Below are 18,496 nucleotides of genomic sequence, written 5' to 3'. Positions count from 1 at the left end.
ATGAATTTGATATTTGCATGGTTTATAAGTAAATAAACGATCATGTTCGGCCCCTGTTGGCAATGAGTGCCTACCGCTGTTTTAAACTCATACTTTTCATACTGTAAGCCTTGACTTGGTATAGAGTGCAAATATGCACGACTAAAATAATAAAAGTATTTGGTCAGAATCTTATTTTTTGTTTGCCATACATATCCAATAGAATGAAACAATAGACTTGAATTGTATAATGAGAACTTTTTTTTCGTTAAACAATAAAAAAAAAAGTTTAAAAAACAATGAATAAAGTGTGGGTGTCACGTCATCATCATTAAATTGACAGACAATTTTCAATTGAATTTTTTTTAATGCTCGAGTGTGTCTGTTAAAGGCAAGAAGATGTGTTTGAGTGTATTTTAGTTTAAATTAAGGTTTTATTTTTGACAAAATAAAATATTTTGCAATTTAAAGCCGCTAACCTTTTAAAGGCAATAGAAACTAAAAAGATCAGAATAATGTTGCAATATACATATATTTATGAAATAATAAAACAAGAAATTTATAGTGAAATGTTTAAATATTTATTTTTGGTTTATTCTAAACTAATTCTGGTTAGTAGATAAAAGTTATAGTTTAGAATGAACTATTTTACATCTTAACAATTATCCTTTTCTATTTAACTTTCGAAAATGTTCAAGCATCAAATACCTAAAATTTTACTCTTGTTTTAACAAAAGTTTAATTTTTAAATTTATATTGTAGTATTTATTTAGTGAATAATTTAATGAGGAATTCTTAAACGTTTATTTTATAGCTTTTGTTTGTATTAAATTGGTTCCCACGCAAATTCGTTACACTTTTAGCCAGTATATACGAATAAAAGTTATATTATATAAATTCAAAAGTTTGGAAGAAAATAAATATTAAACCAGAAACCAGTTTATTTTAAAAAATATCTGTAGGTGATATTTTTAAAGGTCACAATTCGCATATAACATATTAATACTAATGTTTTGAACACATTGAAACCCATATCTGACATCAGCAAGGTATAGTTTGCCACTAAATCAGAATAGATTTAATTATACTTTTGACATGTGTATTTTTTATACAACTTACTTAACCCGTTTGCCATTGAAATTATAAAAGTAGTTTGAATAATCTTGCAATTTTAGTTCTTAAGATATTTAGAAATAGCTGTTTTTTTGTATGTTAGGTAACTCATCGTGTTCCGATCCCTCCAATTTTTGGTTAAACCTCATGCACTGATAAATTGATTCACATAAAGTTTGAAGACATTCACAATTATTGTACTCCAGATATTCGAAAATAACTATTGACTTTGTATGAAAGGTGCCTGGACCTCTAATCGAATCACGCCCATTTTCAGGCAAACTCCGTACAGTGATAAGAAATTGATTCACACACATTTTAAATACTTTTACGATTATAGTTCTTTAGATATACGAATTTAGCAAATTACATTGTATTGGAGGTGCCACGCCCACCAATACAATGCCGCCCATTTTCAGCCAAACTATGTAAAATAATGAGGGTGATATTCGGGAAAAATTTTAAGACTTCCACAATTATAGTTCTACAGATATTCGAAAATACATATATATTTACTTTGTAAGGGTGATACCACGCCCATTTATCCAACCATACCCATTTTCAGCCAAGCTGCGCACAGTGGTACCAAAGTAAATTCCGCGAAGTTTTGCGGCTTTAACAATTAAAGTTCACCGTTTATCATCAAGTTTTTGTATTTTTTAATAATGTCACAAAAGAAAAGAATCAGTAAAGGAGTCTTTATGTACCTAACCGAACTTTTATTTTGAAGGATTTATTCTTTATAACTTAATATAAGTAGTAATTTAAGTAATTTGAACACATGAACGAATTATTGTCCGTCTATGAAAAACTAAACTACAAATTTCAATATCCCAAGCGAATAATTTTAATTAAAAAGGCCTGATACAAAAGTACGGACGAACAAATTATTTTTAAAATTTTTATGAAAACAAAGGTTCGAAAGAATGGATTGTTAATTACAATTTCAAAATCGACCATTTCGTTAATGAATTATTTACAAATAAATTCGATTTATGGAACAAAAAAATGGCTGATCTTTTTAAGCTCAAATTTAAGTTTTGAAATTTTTTATCTGAAAAAATAATTTCACGTCCGTGATTCTCAATCAGAATAACCCCCTGCCAGTTTCAAGGTTAAGTGAGAAAAAAACATTTGTATGCAAAATACTTAGTTTTAAAAATATTTTACAATTATTTCCATAAAATTTTTTACTTCTCATTCTATTCGATATTGGTAATTAATCTTGTATAGTAAAATTCTAAATCTGTTCATGGTTATAAAAGTTAAAACGTTTTTCTCATCATGGTTTTCATCCTTGGCCAACGTTTGTTTCAACATTTCTAACAAATGTATGATTTACTAATTTACTTATAGTTCATTTGTTTTAGAACATACATATGAACTCATACTTTAGAGCTAATAAACTTTATTCAGAGACCCCAAACCCATATATAAAAGCCATGAAATAATTTTGTCCAGCTAGATTTGAATTTGAAACCACAGTGCGCCACCAGAATTTAAATCATACTTTTAGGAAAACAAAATTTACTCTATTTATATCCCAATTATGGAACTTATAGATCCCTTTTTTATGGTTCTATATTGAAATAAACAAAATATTAAATGTAAATTTTTACTAACCTTTCATATTTGCATTTCAATTCTTAATATTTGTGTAATAATAATATTTCTTTTTTAATATTTTTTTATTTATAGCTTATTTAGAAGAGAAAAATTTCTCTTCTTCTTTGTCAACAACAATAACAAACATTAATAATGGGGCTATATCCAATTTTATTTAAATTTTTAAAAAATGTAACACTAAATATTATGCCTTTTCAATTAATTATATTAAATTTTAGTCAGATTTAGTTTTAATGTGCTAAATTTCCAATTTAATAATTTATAAATTCACTGAAATTTATTGTTCCTTGCTTTGGCCAGATCAACAGGAAATATTTTCCAAAGGCTTTAGGTAAGCTAACGACAATTATACAAATAAATCTATAGTGCGAATGCTTAAACAAAATACCAACAATAACTTTCAGTGAATTTATGTATTAATAATTAAATTGGAAATTTAGCACATTAAAACTAAATCTAACTAAATAGAATTACATTGAGAAATATAAATCTAGTGGTTAATAAAATTTGATGCAGCTCCATTATTAATGTTTGTTATTGTTATTTTCATATTTTTTACTATTTATTCACACAAAGAGCTTTTGCTCTCCACAAACTCACACACATACACTTAGCAACACACTTATTAATCTCCCTTTTATTCGTATACTTCCTTCTTCAAAACAAAAACAATAACAAACAAATCACTAGTGGAGCCCTAGGGCTTCATTAAATTTTGCCTAATTTTGGCCAATAGTCACACACATTTTTTAACACTAAAACGCACATTCTCCAAAAAACTTTCATAATATTCAATAATTATAACATTTAAACAACATATTTATGTAAAAATATTAAACAAAATACAAATTATTTTCGATTAATTAATAAATGAAAATTGAGCAATAAATTTGCAACCGGCCACAATAAAAACGCGAAAGAAAACTAAACAGTATTGCCAGCTTAACTTTAAAAGAAGAAAAGAGTTTAAAATTTAGCAAAGACACCCAAAAATAAAAATGGAGCACAAACTAAATTCTAATTGCCAGATGTAAATATTTACATTTTTTGTCAAGGCTAAAAAAATCATTACATTAAGATCTGTAACACGGTTCATTTAACGCTTTATTATTTGAATAGTAAAAAGCTATTTAAATAGTAGTATTTATGCATTTGCATTTGAATAAAGATGAAGTCACTTTATATATTTAAATAGATTTTAGTTAAAATATTTGTTTTGTTTAAATAAATACATAGTAGTTTTTTTATTACTTTTTTATACTGTTACCAATTCTGCCAAAAAAAAAAAACAAAACTGGTCTAAATATGTCATATGTATTTTTTATGTTATTGCGATATTGTATACAAATTTGTGTGTGTTTTTTTTATACATAAATTGCCAAATTCATTTTTGATTGTTAACAGCTGTTTTTTTATTGTTTGATTAACCGTATTATCAAATTTATGTAATTTGAATATAAATTGTTGTTTGTATATTATAATAACAATGACTTGTTGCATGTTGTTTGTTTTTTAAATGTGCATGTTAAATTTTGTATTTGAAAACAATTATGTTTAAATTGTATGTAAATATTAACTGTGTGTTTTAACGTGAAATTATCAAAGTATTTCAGCAACTAATTGTATTTGAAGATCTAAAGGTATTAACAGTTTGAAAATTAAATGGCAAACTATTAATTACTGATTAGGGAAGTGGTTCAAAAATTAATGGGTAAAATGTGTCAGTAGCAAATTCTAATTCAAAAAATATTAAAAAAAAATTTATAAATAAATAGTAGATTTTTTAATTTTAGTATTAAAAAAAACATACAAACATCAATCATATGGTCAATATTAGAAAGAATTAAAAAAAATATTAAATATCGTAATAAAATTTGAAACCTGTATGGATGGTAAGGTCTTTTAATCAATGGGTTGATAACTTTGTCTTCACTTATGTACTAAAATTCCTAAAACGAGAAAAATATGTTTCAAAAATTGAGGTTTTTCATAAAAGAGTCGGTTATTTACCATATCTCACAGTAAATAACTTTTTTATTAACTTTTATTAAAGAAATATTTTTACAATCGTGACTTTACCTTATTAGAAATGTTTAGATAAATCTGGAAATTCTCTTCAAATTTTGCAAAGTTTAGAGAGGGCTGAGGCAGGCACTATTCCCGATCAAAAAAAGGGCAAAAATTAAAAAAAAAATATCTTGAAGTAAAAGAGATAACCCACATTTTTAAGCGTATTTATTTATTTGTAATGCGTCATATGCGGGAAATTTAGCTTTACTTCTTTAATTTGAAAGAAAAGTGCCGCTGAAGCACACCGATTGCTCACCAAAGCTTACGGTGAATGTGTTCTATTGGCTTGTGCGGTTCAGAAGTGGTGATTTTGACATGGAAGACAAAAATCGCCCAGCCAAGCCTAAAAAGTTAGAAGACCAAAAATTGGAAGCATTGCATTGCAAAATTCCCATTGGGAGCTACTCAAGCGGCAATTTCGAAATGTTTGCGAACAGCAGGATTGATACGAATTGAAGCCGAGAGATCTTAAAAGACGATTTTGCATGTCCGAAATGATGCTTGAACGCTATAAAAAAAAATAATTTTTTCAACGATTCATTACTTGCGATGAAAAATGGATCCATTACAATAACCCGAAGCGTAAGAGATCCCAAGCCGAATCGACACCAAAGTCAAATATCCATGGCGCTAAGGTAATGCTCTGTATTTGATGGTCCATCAATACAACGCTCAGCTACAATATGGAATATATCTTAAAAACTATTTAGAATGAAGAGATTAGGAAGTTTTGCCTTATAGTCCAGACCTTGGCAAGTCCGAATACTATTTTTTTCAATCGATGCAGAACACTCTCTCTGGTATACGCTTCACTTTGGAACAAAGTATCCGATATTGGCTTGATTCGTACTTGGTCCGAAAGATGAGCAGTACTTTTGGCTCGTGATCCATGTTGCCACAAAAATGGGAAAAGGTCATAGCAACATTGAATAAATTTATATTGTACAAATGTTTCAAAATAACAGCCAAAAATTTTAAAAAAATCTCGCATTTTTAAGTCATATACCCAATATATTGGCACTAACTTCAGATTTTGGGGATATTTTTAATATTAGAAATATCTGGCAGTCGCTTGAAGAGAATGTTTGATTTTTTTTGCGGCATATTATAATTATTACATGACCTTTACATAATAATCTTAATAATACTTACTAATAATGTTAATAACTCTTGTTTATTTAATCAAATTTCGTTACACACTGTGCACAAAACTCAATACTTTAATAACAATTTTTTTTTCTAATCAAATATTTACATAATTATCTACATTATGTGTACCATCATACAAGCGAATATTTTTAAAACCAAATGAATAAAATTTAAATGAGAATACGCACGGTCTCCTACACATCAAACGAAATGAAAATATTTTAAAACTTGTACAAATGCAAATGCTATGACTACTGTATTGTTCATCATTGGAATTAATTTGAAATATTTGCGACATATTTCAAATAGATTTACACCTCAGTACCTTCATACCTCAGTTTGTTCATACATATACCTGTGAATGTATGAATGACTTAATGCATACGATTAAACTGCGCATCAAACATATGAACAAGTAATAGGGGGTTCACTTAATTTATATAAATACTATTACTATATTTTAACTGTTGCCGTTAGAATACTTGATTTTTATCACGTTTAGGAGTACATGACTCATTACAGAACTTTTAATTTAAAAACTTCCCCTGTTTACTGTGAATACCCTCACTAAATTTAATAAAAACAATCAAACCTTGTAAACTATAGACGTTTAAATACAATACATACTTGTAATAATACAAATTTTTGTTTGTTTCCACTCTCAGTGTATGGAAATGTTTTACGTTACATATTTTCAAAAAATAAAAAAAAATTGTTTATGACTTGTTCCTAAAACAAGTGTAATTGTATTTAACACCATCAATTTACCGGGTTTTTCTTGTGGGCCTCTAATTTTGCAATGTTTTTTTATGAATGTCAGTTTGACATACTTCAAATGTAATTATTATCATTATGCAATTTTTACCAATGATGATGATGACATTTGCTCCGAGTTGGTGATGCAATTGCAACTTTTTGTTTTTGTAGTTTATTAAGCAGAATTTAATTTATGTCTAATAAATGAATCATTTATTTACTTACTAACTATTGGGTTTTTTTTCTTAATTTCTTTACAGTTTATTTCAACATTGAAGTCATCATCAATCAAGCTGAATCATGACCTTCTATTGGTGGTCACATTGGTTTTGGATAACATTAATGAGTAGTAAGTATTGCTAGATCCCTTTTAAAAATTTTAATCATTTATAATTTCCATTAAACACTACTTTCGCCAGATCTCATATTTCCCCTAATTGTGGTCGTACACACATATCCAAGTCCGGAATCCACACTAGAGTACAACCAGAAACCAACAGCTAATGCCAATAAATTGGTGACCAGACTCTATCAGACCTCCACGGTGACATGGACAACGGATGCACCAATTTACGCCGAAACTACAGTAGAGGAAAAATTTAAACTACAACAGAAGGAGCAAAAAACAACAGAAACACCCAACACCGAATTACCAATCAAACAAGAAAATGAACCTGCAGTGACCAACAATAATCAGGAAGAAGAATATGATTACTATGATTATGATGCCACAGAGGAAACAAATCGAAAATTGAATCTACAACAGATGGAAGCTGAGCTGGAAAGAAAGGAAGAGGAGCACACAGTTTCGACGAACAAACAAGATCACGAAGTAGATGTTAAGAGATCAGCTGAAGACATACAAAGTAAGACAACACTAGATCCTAAAAACGAAATGAAATTATTGGAAACTTCTACAACAGCTACACCAGCGGCGGTAGAGACAAACAATTATACCAATTTTACCGATAGCCAACATTTAACCAGTACAAATACAACTGCTAACACATTGAATGCAGCATCAGCAAATGCAACCACCAATACTAGTGATAGTACCTCAACAAATACAACAACAGCAACAACACAAACTGAAACAACAACATCGACAACCAATGCAACTACCCAATTGCCACAGGCTCCCTCAACGCCCAGAATTGTCAAAGCCCAAACGGGCAATTTAGATTGGTTAAATGCAGTTGCCGCCCAATTACCACCAGCTCATGTAACCACCGATGTTACACAGGATGTTGCCGAGGAACCACATAAAATACCATTTACTTTGGAAAATGTCAATAAACCCGAAGATTTGCGTCGCGAAGAAAGTGAACATCGTTCGCGCAAATCGAAGGGTTTGTCGGCGGAATACAAAGTAAATCGTTATATCAATTATTCGTCAGATTCGAAGAATTTACTGACTAGATCGGCGGCTACCACTGTCAATGAGTATGACAGTGAGGAAAGTAATATATCATCAGAAGCGTTATCTGTACAGGTGAGTTAAATATTTTAAAAAATTTAGATTTTGGAACAAAGCTTCCAAATAACTTACATACAAGATTGATACATTAATATATCCACTATAGTCTTGGTTCGTTGCTATTTAAAATCGTCCCATAAATGGCTAAGATATATTAGAAAATAATCACGACTATCTCGATTTTGTGCCTATTTTTTATCTATATCTGGATAACTAACTCAGTATAATGGACAATTTGGCTATCTAGTTGGGTCTCTAATTACACGGACTTATTTTGATTCTCGGGAAATATTAGGTGTATGACTTAAAAATGTGGGATCTACAATACATGACATATCTTTTGAACGGGGTTTTTATACCCTTCACCATGAGTGGCAAAGTTTGTCTTTTCGTTTGTAATTTTTACATTTTTCATTTGCGACCCCACAAAGTATATATATTCTGGATCGTTATAGATACCGAAGTCGATATAGCCATGTCCGTCTGTCCGTCTGCCCACAAATGGCTGAGATATAAGGAAATAACCGGGACAACCTCGATTTTTGGCCTATTTTTAATCTACATATATCTGGATTACTAAGTCATTACTATAGACAATTTGGATATCTAATAATAGATATTTCAAAGTCCATTGCAACGATGTATATAAGTTGGACCTGCAATGGGCCAAAAACGGGAAAAATATTTTTTAACCCGAATTTTTTTTTCTTAAAAAAATTTTTTTGTCATAATTCTTTTTAAAAAAAAATTGTAAAAAACTTATTTCAAAAAAAATTAAAAAACAATTTCGAAAAAAAAAATTTTAAATAAATTTTGAAAAACAATTTTGAAAAAAGAAATTTGTTAACCTAAAAATATTTCAACAAATTTATTTTAAAGTACAATTTGGTGAAGGGTAAATAAGATTCGGCACAGCCGAATTGTATAAATGTCATTTAGTCTTAGTTATTGAATAGTTGTACCCACGTATCATATGCGGGAAGTTTTGCCATAGGTTTCAACGTGCGAGAGATGGTTTGTACGGTTCAGAAGTGGTGCCATTGAAGACATTACTCCCTGAAAAAATCTTTGGGAGTAGTACTTTCAAAACATTTGCGTGCAGCAGAATTCATCCAAATGCTGGGAAATTGGGTACATACGAATAGAAGCCGAGAGACCTTAAAATACGATTTTGCACGACTGAAATGCTGCTTAAGAGCAATAAAATCATTTTTGCACCGAATCATTGTTTTCGGTGAAAAATGAGTCCATTACGATAACCCGATGATACCTATATACAGTGGGGAGCTGAAATGAGTACATGTTTCTATTTTGTGCACTTCTTATGGAATAAAAATAAAACTAATAAAGCAAATCCAAAATTTGTTTCTGTCATTTATTTTATGTTTAATATGTAACAAAATGAATTACAATTCAAAGCAAAAAACATCCAGTTCTAAATAAAAAAACAGACAAAACTAAAATAACTCGCATGTACTCAATTTTGCACCCCACAATAACTTTAGGGAAGAATTGCATTTTTAAAAAAAAAATTCAAAATCCTTTATTACGTAAATAAAATTTTACACGCATTGGCATATTTTCTATAAATTTTTCATTAACTTTTTTTGGAATACTCTCTCGTGCTCAATCCGCCCGCTGTTAAAGCTCGTACAAATTGGTAGGAGTTAATCGGTATTGTTTCAACCGCCTATTCACGATTCACTAAAAATTCTCAATAGGATTGAACTCAGTACATTGAGCTGATAACTGCATTAATAAGAAATTTTTCTAGGAACACCATTCTTTACGTTTTTTGACGTGTGCATTGGGTCACCATCCTATTGAAAAATTACTTCTTCTGCAGGATTTCCTCTTTTATATACAAAAACGTGGTGATGAGACTACAAAATCGGTATGGTGAGTCTGCAAAATACGCAGATGGGTTTCTTTTCCCATTATTTCATTGATTCTTTGCATTGGTCCAAGGTGGCACCATATAATTATTCCCAGAAATATTTTCTAATGATAGAACTTTCTAACGACGTATGTATATAACGAAATTGAAATTCGAACCGACTAAATCAAAAAAAAAAGATTTTACCCGAATTTTTTTCACAAAATTTGTTTTCACGAAAAATAGTTTTACAACAAAAATTAGTTTTTTCTTGCAAAATACTTTATTCACCAAATTTTTTTTCACTAATATTTTTTTTACCAAAATTTTTTCACCAAAAATTTTTATTTTTTCCAAATTTTGTTTGCTACACCATTTTCAATTGTATTTCAGAAATTTCTAATTGTATTTTAGAAATATCCAATTGAATTTCCGAAATTTCTAATTATGTTTCAAAAGTTTCCAATTGAATGTCCGAAATTTCCATTTGTATTTCAGAAATTTCAAATTGTATTTCAGAAACTTGCATTTATATTTAAGAAATTTCTATTTGTATTTCAGATTTTTTAATTTAAACTTAAAAATGTTCTAAATGTATTTCAGAATTTTCTAACTGATTTTCAGAAATACAATTGGAAAATTCTGAAATACAATTAGAAATTTCTGAAATATAAATGGAAAATTCAGAAATACAATTGGAAAATTTTGAAATACAATTAGAAAATTCTGAAAAATAATTGGACATTTCTGAAATTCAATTATAAAATAAAGGAAATGGTGTAGAAATTTATTTTTACCAATAAAAGTGAATTATCTAATTTATTAATTTTTATGTATTTCTTTTTTACAGCGCGCTTATTTTATGGACGTTGGTGCAATATCGGCAATTTGTTTTACAGTATTCGGTATTTGCTGTACGGTGGGTACCGTGGGCATTGTACTATATCGTCGTCGATTCTTAAATAAGCCACAGGCATTAAGTGAGCCGGACTCCAGTGTTTATATCGACGATAGTACGATGCGTGTTAGTGTAAGTACTGTAAGGACAACATCGTTTATTTTTCCATTTTAATTTCATATTTCTTAGAATATATTAAATTTAATAATAAATTTCTTATACATATATTTTTCTAGGATAATTCCGATGAAATGTATAGCCTGGATAATGATTCATTTTTGAATTCGTTGGAGGCCATGACAATACAAAACTATTGGACCGATACTGTTAAACATACAAAGCTTTAAAACTAAATAAATCAACATACAAGAAATTTTTTATAGTAATACTAACTAACTATACTAAATAGTTTGTATTTTATATTGTAGTATGTATATTTAAGTTAAATTATTAAATTTTAAGTTACTTAATTAAAGAAAAATCACAAAATACATAATCATTTAATTAGCATTAATTGGTTTAATTTATAATTTATTTAAAGAATTTATAAGAACAAAATTATTTAACAAAATCATTCCTTCCAATTGAAAGGCATTACAACTACATTTAACATACATTTACATTATAAACTTATAAAAGAAATAATATAGCAAATAGATTTTTAAATAAGAGACACAAAAACATACTCGTATTATATGTAGTTCAATAATAAACATAATTACTAAATATTTATTAACAAAACAATTAAATAACAATAATAAAATCATTAAAACTTTAACAAAACTAAATCTCAAAACTGTGTTACAAAACATTACATTTTTTTCTATAAACATCAAAACGAACATTTTTTAAAAATCAAAATGCACTGATAACAGTAAAAAAAAATATATAATAATAATTAAAAACAGGTTAACTGAAACTCTCCGTTCAATATAAAATTAAAATAAAAAAAAAATAATTAAAATACTGATTTAGTAACACAAATGGACAATTTAAAAAAAAATAGGGCCTGATTCAGAAACACGAAAGGAATCACAAGTTTTCAAATCAATTTGGAGCCAAAATATTTATAATCAATTTTTATTAAATTTATAAAATATTTATAAAACAAAATTTGTTTAATAAACCCTTAATATAATTAGAAATTGATTATGAATAAAGGCCTTTAAAATTGAAGTATTTTCTATACAAATGTATAGCCCGTGTTACTAAATCTGTTATTAAGCAAATTAAAAATCACTTTAAAACTGTTTCTTTAAGGGTCATTTTCAAAATACCATATTTACAAAGTTTAAGTTAAAGTTAACTAAAGGTTATCAAAAATTAAAACACATAAAGCAAAGTTTAACATAATTATTAAAGGTTTACAATTTTATATAAAATATTTATATTTTACTTTTGTAAAACAGTTTTTTTAATTCATGTTGTGAAAACTTTTAGTTTATTTTAAATTAAATTTATTTTGTTCATAAACCCTTAAATCTTGTTTCTTATAAACTTATATATTTTATCTTAATTTATTTTCATTTTAATTTTATAAAATCAGGTTTTTTATTGTAATTGTTATATTTATGTATATTTAAAATTAAAACAAAAGAAAATTGTTAAAATCTAAGAGATTTTATTAGTTACTTAATTTGTTAATTTATTTAACATTACCAATTATATGTATTAAAGAGATCTAATTAATTAACTAACAAAAAACATTAATTATATTGTATTTTCAAACAAATTTTCATACTTCAAATTCAAAATAATGATAACAAACAACAACAAAAAAAAAGAAAAAATACATTTTAGTAATGTACAATTAATAATTAAACATTAGTAATGTATTAAGCATCACAAAGTAAAACAACAAAATACAAAACAATTTTTTCTCAAAAATAAAAGAAAATCCTTAATAAAATGAAACTGAAGTTTTAATTTTTAAATTATTAATACAAATTGCAACTGTAAAGTACTTATTCAACAAATTTAAAAAAAAATATTATTAGAAAAGGTGTTTAGTTTCGGGAATTCAAACAATTTCATGTTTTAATGATTTCATTATCAAATGTTTATAATTCTGCATTAGGGTTCCTAATTTCCCAGACTTTTTCCGTTCCCGGGATATGATAAAAAAATATTTTTATGTCTGGAAATTCCAGGAAATCTTTTAATTCTTAAAATAAAAATTGATAAAAATTTAATAATCACCCCTATTATGTAAGTAGTTGTCGACATCACTTCGTAGAGCTGCATACATATATTCGGCTGTGCCGAATCTTATATACCCCCTTCACCAAATTATACTTCAAAATAAAAATTTTAAATATTTTTAGGTAAACAAAATTTATTTTTTTTTCCATTTTTTCATTTTTTGGAAAAAAAAATTTTCGAATTTTATTTTAAATTTTCGAATTTTTTTTTAAATTTTAATATTTTTTTTTATATTTACCCACAGTAACACGAAGGCTGGTTATGTGTTAACTAATAGTTATACTGACAGTTTTCATACAAAAATAATTTTAACCGACAGTATAACTATTAGTTAAGGCATAACCAGGCTTCGTGTTAATGGGGGTTAGCGAAAAAAAATATTAAAAAATATTTTTTCCGATAGTCCAACTTACTATGTATTGCAAAGGTCTTTGAAATATCTATCATTAGATATCCATATTGTCTATATTAATGACTTAGTAATCCAGATATAGGTCAAAAATAGATCAAAAACCGAGGTTGTCCAGGTTGATGCATGAATCGTGTAAGTTATTTGGGGGCTTCGGAAAGTTGTTTTCAACAGACAGACGGACACCACTACGTTATAAAAGACCAAAAAAAAATACCCGTGTCTCCCATTTTTTCCCAAAGTCATGCACTTTTTTTATGGACCCTAACAAATTTGGGGCCTCGGTTTTGAAAACAGCACATATTTTGAAAACAGTTCTGAATTTTGATTTACTTTCAAAAAAAACTTCATCTTCAAGATCAAAATCGCAAAAAAAAAAAACTTTAAAAAATTAGATTTTTTTACCTTTTTTCCCCTGTTCAGGTCCATAGGTAGCAAACCGTTCATCAAGATCGAAATCGCAAAAAAACTTTTAAAAATTCGATTTTTTTTACCTTTTTTCCCCTGTTCAGGTCCATAGGTAGCAAACCGTTCAAAATTCAAGGAAACAATCAACTACAAAAATGTACCTAAGATCTCAATAATCAACTTTCTGGAATATATGAACTCCCTAGGAATGATTCTTAACACCGCTTATGTAGGTCAATATAAATTAGTATGAAACAACTAAAGGAATTAAGTGTTTTGGGTAGGGTTCCTACGCGGGAAAAATTTACCGGGAATATTTTTTTGCTAATTTTCGGGAAATGTTTGAAGGGAATTTTCGGGAAATTCTTCATAAGTTTTCTTCTAAAAGTTAAAATTTTCGGATTCGTTTCGATGGCCAAATTTGTTGCTAATAGAATCATTCTATTATATCCATAGATTTTTTTCGGTTCTAGCAACAGTTAGTCAGTTGGCAAAGAAATATTACGGTCGAAATAACCGACTCATGCCGCAACAGAAAATTTTTGTAATTAAGAATGAATCTAATTTAAAGTTTATGCTCTTAAAGGAATTATTAAGATGCCTAATATTACAACTTTTAGGGATATTCAATGAATATTATTCATATTTTGAGAAAATAATAACAATAATAGTGGTTCAAATTTGTTTATCTACAATCAGATATGACAAAATGTCTCTACCTACGCATGTTTTATAGATTTAAGTTCGTAAGTTCTTTAATTAAACAAAGAATTTATTCATTTTATACTGATTAAAACTACGACTGTGACAATACCGATAAAATGTCACTATTAAATTAGAAATCCTTATAAAGGCTGGACCAACCTTGTACAACCAAATATAGTTTTAAAACCCTGGTACAATGCTAAGTCAATTTATTCGAAAAAAAATTCTGGTTTTTGTTTTAATTTAGTGTTAAAAAATTTCCGGGAATGAAACGATTTTTTAATTTCCTCCCGGGAAAGAAAAAAGTCCGGGAAATTAGGAACCCTAGTTTTGGTAAACTATTAAATTATATAAACCAAAGCATACTTTTAGGCAGCTTAAAAAAATATTTTATCATGTAGTGGTGCCCGTATATGGTTATATTTCCATGACTCAAAAAACTACACACAGTGTTATAAAGTAAATGCAACGGCTGTACTGTGAATAATCCGACGAGATAAATGCTTCGGCTCTACGACTAATTATGGGTAAAATGTTCTCCTATATAGTATTTCGAACATAGGCTTCGCTTAGTAGAGACTTCCAACATAACATGCCTTCACTTAGCATACAAACGTTTCGTATGCAGAAAAATCATAATTTTATATTTGATATATTTAAACCGAACGTCTTACAATTTATTACAAATCACATTCAAATTTAAAAAAAAAAGTATACAGTTCCTTAATGCTCCCTTCTCTCCCTTCACTTCTTGTAATTATGCCGAGGAAGACTTTATACACTCCTCCATACTACTTTTCGATTGTTGCGAATAATGACTCATAATAGAGGAACGACTGCGACGTTTACGCATAGAGTCTACCGATTGTGTACGTTTCTTTAGAGATATTTCCTGTTCATTAATGGCACGACCAATTTCAATAAAAGAACATAGCTTGTCACTTTTAAGTCGTTGAGCTATAATAAAGGCCTCATCTAGGGCCTCTTTGCCACGTTCGATTTTATGCAAAACAGCATGAGCCTTTACAATTAGCATAATACTAAGGAAATGCCACAAAAGACTGTTGCAATTTTTGGTTTCTAAAAGAAAAGAAAAATTCTAACTCTGTTCATGTTGTATATTTAAATGTCTACCTTCCACGGCCTTCCGGGCCCACGAACAACATTCGTCAAAACGACTTTGAGCCAAATGAGCACGAGCAATTTCATGCAATAAATAACATTTCTCTATGGAATATTTAGCAAATATCATGCGTTTTTCTAAGCGGGCCAGAAATTTTCTGCATATAAATAGATAAAACAATAATATACCAACAAAATAATTAAATAAAAATGGCTACTTACTTATAAGCCATTAAGGCATAATCAGGGGCATCAGGTTCTTGATAGGTGGATTTGTCGCCAAACACAAATTGTACCACATCTTTATATTTATCGGTGGGCATACGTAGTAGTACAAGTAATCTTTCCTTTTCTTTTACTTGCAAGATAGTATCGCTTATGGTATATCGATCAGCATGAGCCAAGGCCAATGTATTGTAGACTTCATTTATATATTCAAATTTCCAAGGCATAACACGATGAGTTTTTAAAACCACATAATCTCCCATTACACTCTCCACATGTTTTGAAAGTTTCTATAAAAATAAAATTTAATTGTTATAAAGTTAAATTGAATTGAAATGAAACACTCGCCTCAACACCAGATCTGTAAATGAATCATTAATTTTTGAATTAATTCGCGAATCATTCACACACAAAAAATGAATTGAATAAAATTTGAGTCAATGAATTTGGTAACAATGAATTGCAATTCATTTCCAATACAAATGAATTTGTAGAATGAATTTGCAATTCGTTTCTAATTCAAATGAATTTGTCAAAGTTAATTGCAATTCATTTCCAGTTCATTTGATTTGAATTGATTTTGAATTCAATTCATTTACAGATTCATTTGAATTGAAAATGAATTGCAACTCATTTTTACAAATTCATTTGAATTGGAAATGAATTGAAATTTATTGCTGCCTAATTCGTTTGAATTGATTTAAATATCATTCAATTCTTTTTTGTTGTGAAAAGAATTAATTCAAAATTTTGCTAATTCGTAACGAATTAAAATCAAAAAAGAATAATTCATTTACAGCTCTGCTCATAATAATTTTCTTTTCGATTTTCTGCAAATCGCACAATTTTCTACGATGAAACAGGTTTTTTAATACGAAAGTAAAACGAGCAAATCGTGTGGATTCGATTTGCAGAACAATCAAATATGTGGACATATTTTAACAATAACAATATTATTTTCACCTCTATATCTCCTTTTTGTCTAAGACTTCGTATATTTCGCATTTCTGATAACATTGTACGACGAGTTTGATATTGTACCCGATTTAAATGAGCCTCACGATGCATATCGAATATTTTTTTGTCAGGACATTTGCGTGCTTGTTCTGTATATAAGGGACTACGAGCTTGCAACATTTTCTGTAATTAATATTATAAATTTAATTAATTCTCATTAATTTTAAAAATTCTAAACAAATTTTTACCAAAAACTTGATGACTACATCATATTTTGTATGGGTAAGTTGGCGCAGAAATGGTGTCGACACTTTGGACTGGGGCAACAAAAGATTTTTGTTTTCCCTTAAGTGCTTTAGAAATATAACATCAATCCAACTTTTGTTGAAATAAATTTGATTGAAGACTTTAAAAGCACGTCGTCGACGAGCCAATTCTCTGGGTGACAATAAAAGTTCCTGAAAATAAATTCAAAGAAATGTATTTAGATCAATTTGATTTTTTGTTCCGCTTAAAGTTTACAAAAAAATCTTACCTCTTTTTCCAAAATACTCAAAACATCACATTTTTCCTGGTCTTTAAGTATCTTCCACAACGGCCGGGGATCTATATGTTTCTCACGTTCAATTTTTTCCAAAACCGCAGCAAAATATTTTTCATTTTTTAAAATAAAGGGGCCCAAAGTTTCACCAATAGTATCTTTAAAATTTTCATCAACCTAAAGTTAAATAAAATAATTTACTATAAAGCTGATAAATTATTAACCTAGAAATTATAAACTTGCCACTATTAAACGATTTAAAAAGGCTGCGACCTTTTTGCCAAAAAACTTCCGTGTATTATCGTGTAGTTGAACTTTGTAATCTTCAAATTTATTTAACTCATACAAAGCATCACAAATTTCCAGATTAATAGGAGCATTGTTATCATCAATGGCTATGAAATTGAAAACAATACATACAAATAAGAAATTATTTATCATTTCGTTGGAATTTTTACCCATTGCTGCTAAACCATCTTCCAAAGCACCATCGGTTTGTGCTATATTACGCTTGCAACGACTGCGGAAATACAAAGCTTTGGGATCATCACTTTTTAGATCCAGAGATTTATTATAATAATGCACAGCTATATCCAGCTGTTGTTTGTGTGTATAAAATAGGCCCCAGTCACGGTATATAATTTGTTCATGTTCTGGACTCCAGGCTATGCGTTCCCAAGGCTGTAAGGCTGGCGTCAAGCTCATTTTGTTATATTTCGAGAATTAACACAAAAAATTAAATGTTTAGAAATAATTTTAAAAAAATACTGGAGAATATATTTGATGATTGAAAAAGTTTTAATAAAATATCAAGAATGACAAGTCAAAGTATAGAACATTTTCGAATCGGAAAGTTATCGAATAATACATTTCTCAACACATCATTAATTTTACACTTGAAGTACAGATATAGGAGGAGTCACATGTGATTTACACTTTTTCTTTTGCTTTAATAAAACAATTTTGTTTTTACTTTCAATATC

General features: G+C 28.5%; 2 protein-coding genes across 5 annotated transcripts in view; one reads left to right on the top strand and one right to left on the bottom strand.

Annotated features, from left to right (window-relative positions):
- The window catches only part of LOC135957500 (uncharacterized membrane protein DDB_G0293934), a 93,492-nt gene extending 82,057 nt beyond the window's left edge, over nt 1-11,435 (top strand). For 2 of the 4 annotated variants that reach the window (XM_065508253.1, XM_065508254.1), the window contains exons 4-7: nt 6,954-7,042; nt 7,113-8,185; nt 10,897-11,085; nt 11,181-11,432. In XM_065508253.1, the coding sequence (XP_065364325.1) occupies nt 6,994-7,042; nt 7,113-8,185; nt 10,897-11,085; nt 11,181-11,291 (1,422 nt within the window). In that variant the 5' untranslated portion in view covers nt 6,954-6,993 and the 3' untranslated portion in view covers nt 11,292-11,432. Of the gene's footprint in view, nt 1-6,953; nt 7,043-7,112; nt 8,186-10,896; nt 11,086-11,180 lie in introns of all 4 variants that reach the window. The other 2 variants (XM_065508256.1, XM_065508255.1) reach the window with 2 other exon arrangements.
- A 3,967-nt stretch (nt 11,436-15,402) lies between these two features.
- On the bottom strand, nt 15,403-18,290 carry p-cup (presidents-cup). The gene is made up of 8 exons (XM_065508560.1): nt 17,972-18,290; nt 17,757-17,908; nt 17,508-17,690; nt 17,221-17,430; nt 16,979-17,155; nt 16,013-16,305; nt 15,803-15,948; nt 15,403-15,748 (listed from the first exon to the last, which is right to left on the bottom strand). The coding sequence occupies exons 1-8, from the start codon at nt 18,216-18,218 to the stop codon at nt 15,426-15,428; spliced, it is 1,731 nt and encodes a 576-aa protein (XP_065364632.1). The 5' UTR covers nt 18,219-18,290; the 3' UTR covers nt 15,403-15,425.
- Between the last annotated feature and the right edge of the window lie 206 nt (nt 18,291-18,496).

The sequence above is a fragment of the Calliphora vicina genome, chromosome 4, assembly GCF_958450345.1.
Source record: "Calliphora vicina chromosome 4, idCalVici1.1, whole genome shotgun sequence".
Lineage (NCBI taxonomy): Eukaryota > Metazoa > Arthropoda > Insecta > Diptera > Calliphoridae > Calliphora > Calliphora vicina.
The sequence above is the reverse complement of the archived record's forward strand: the minus strand, read 5'-3'. Positions and strand labels throughout refer to the sequence as shown.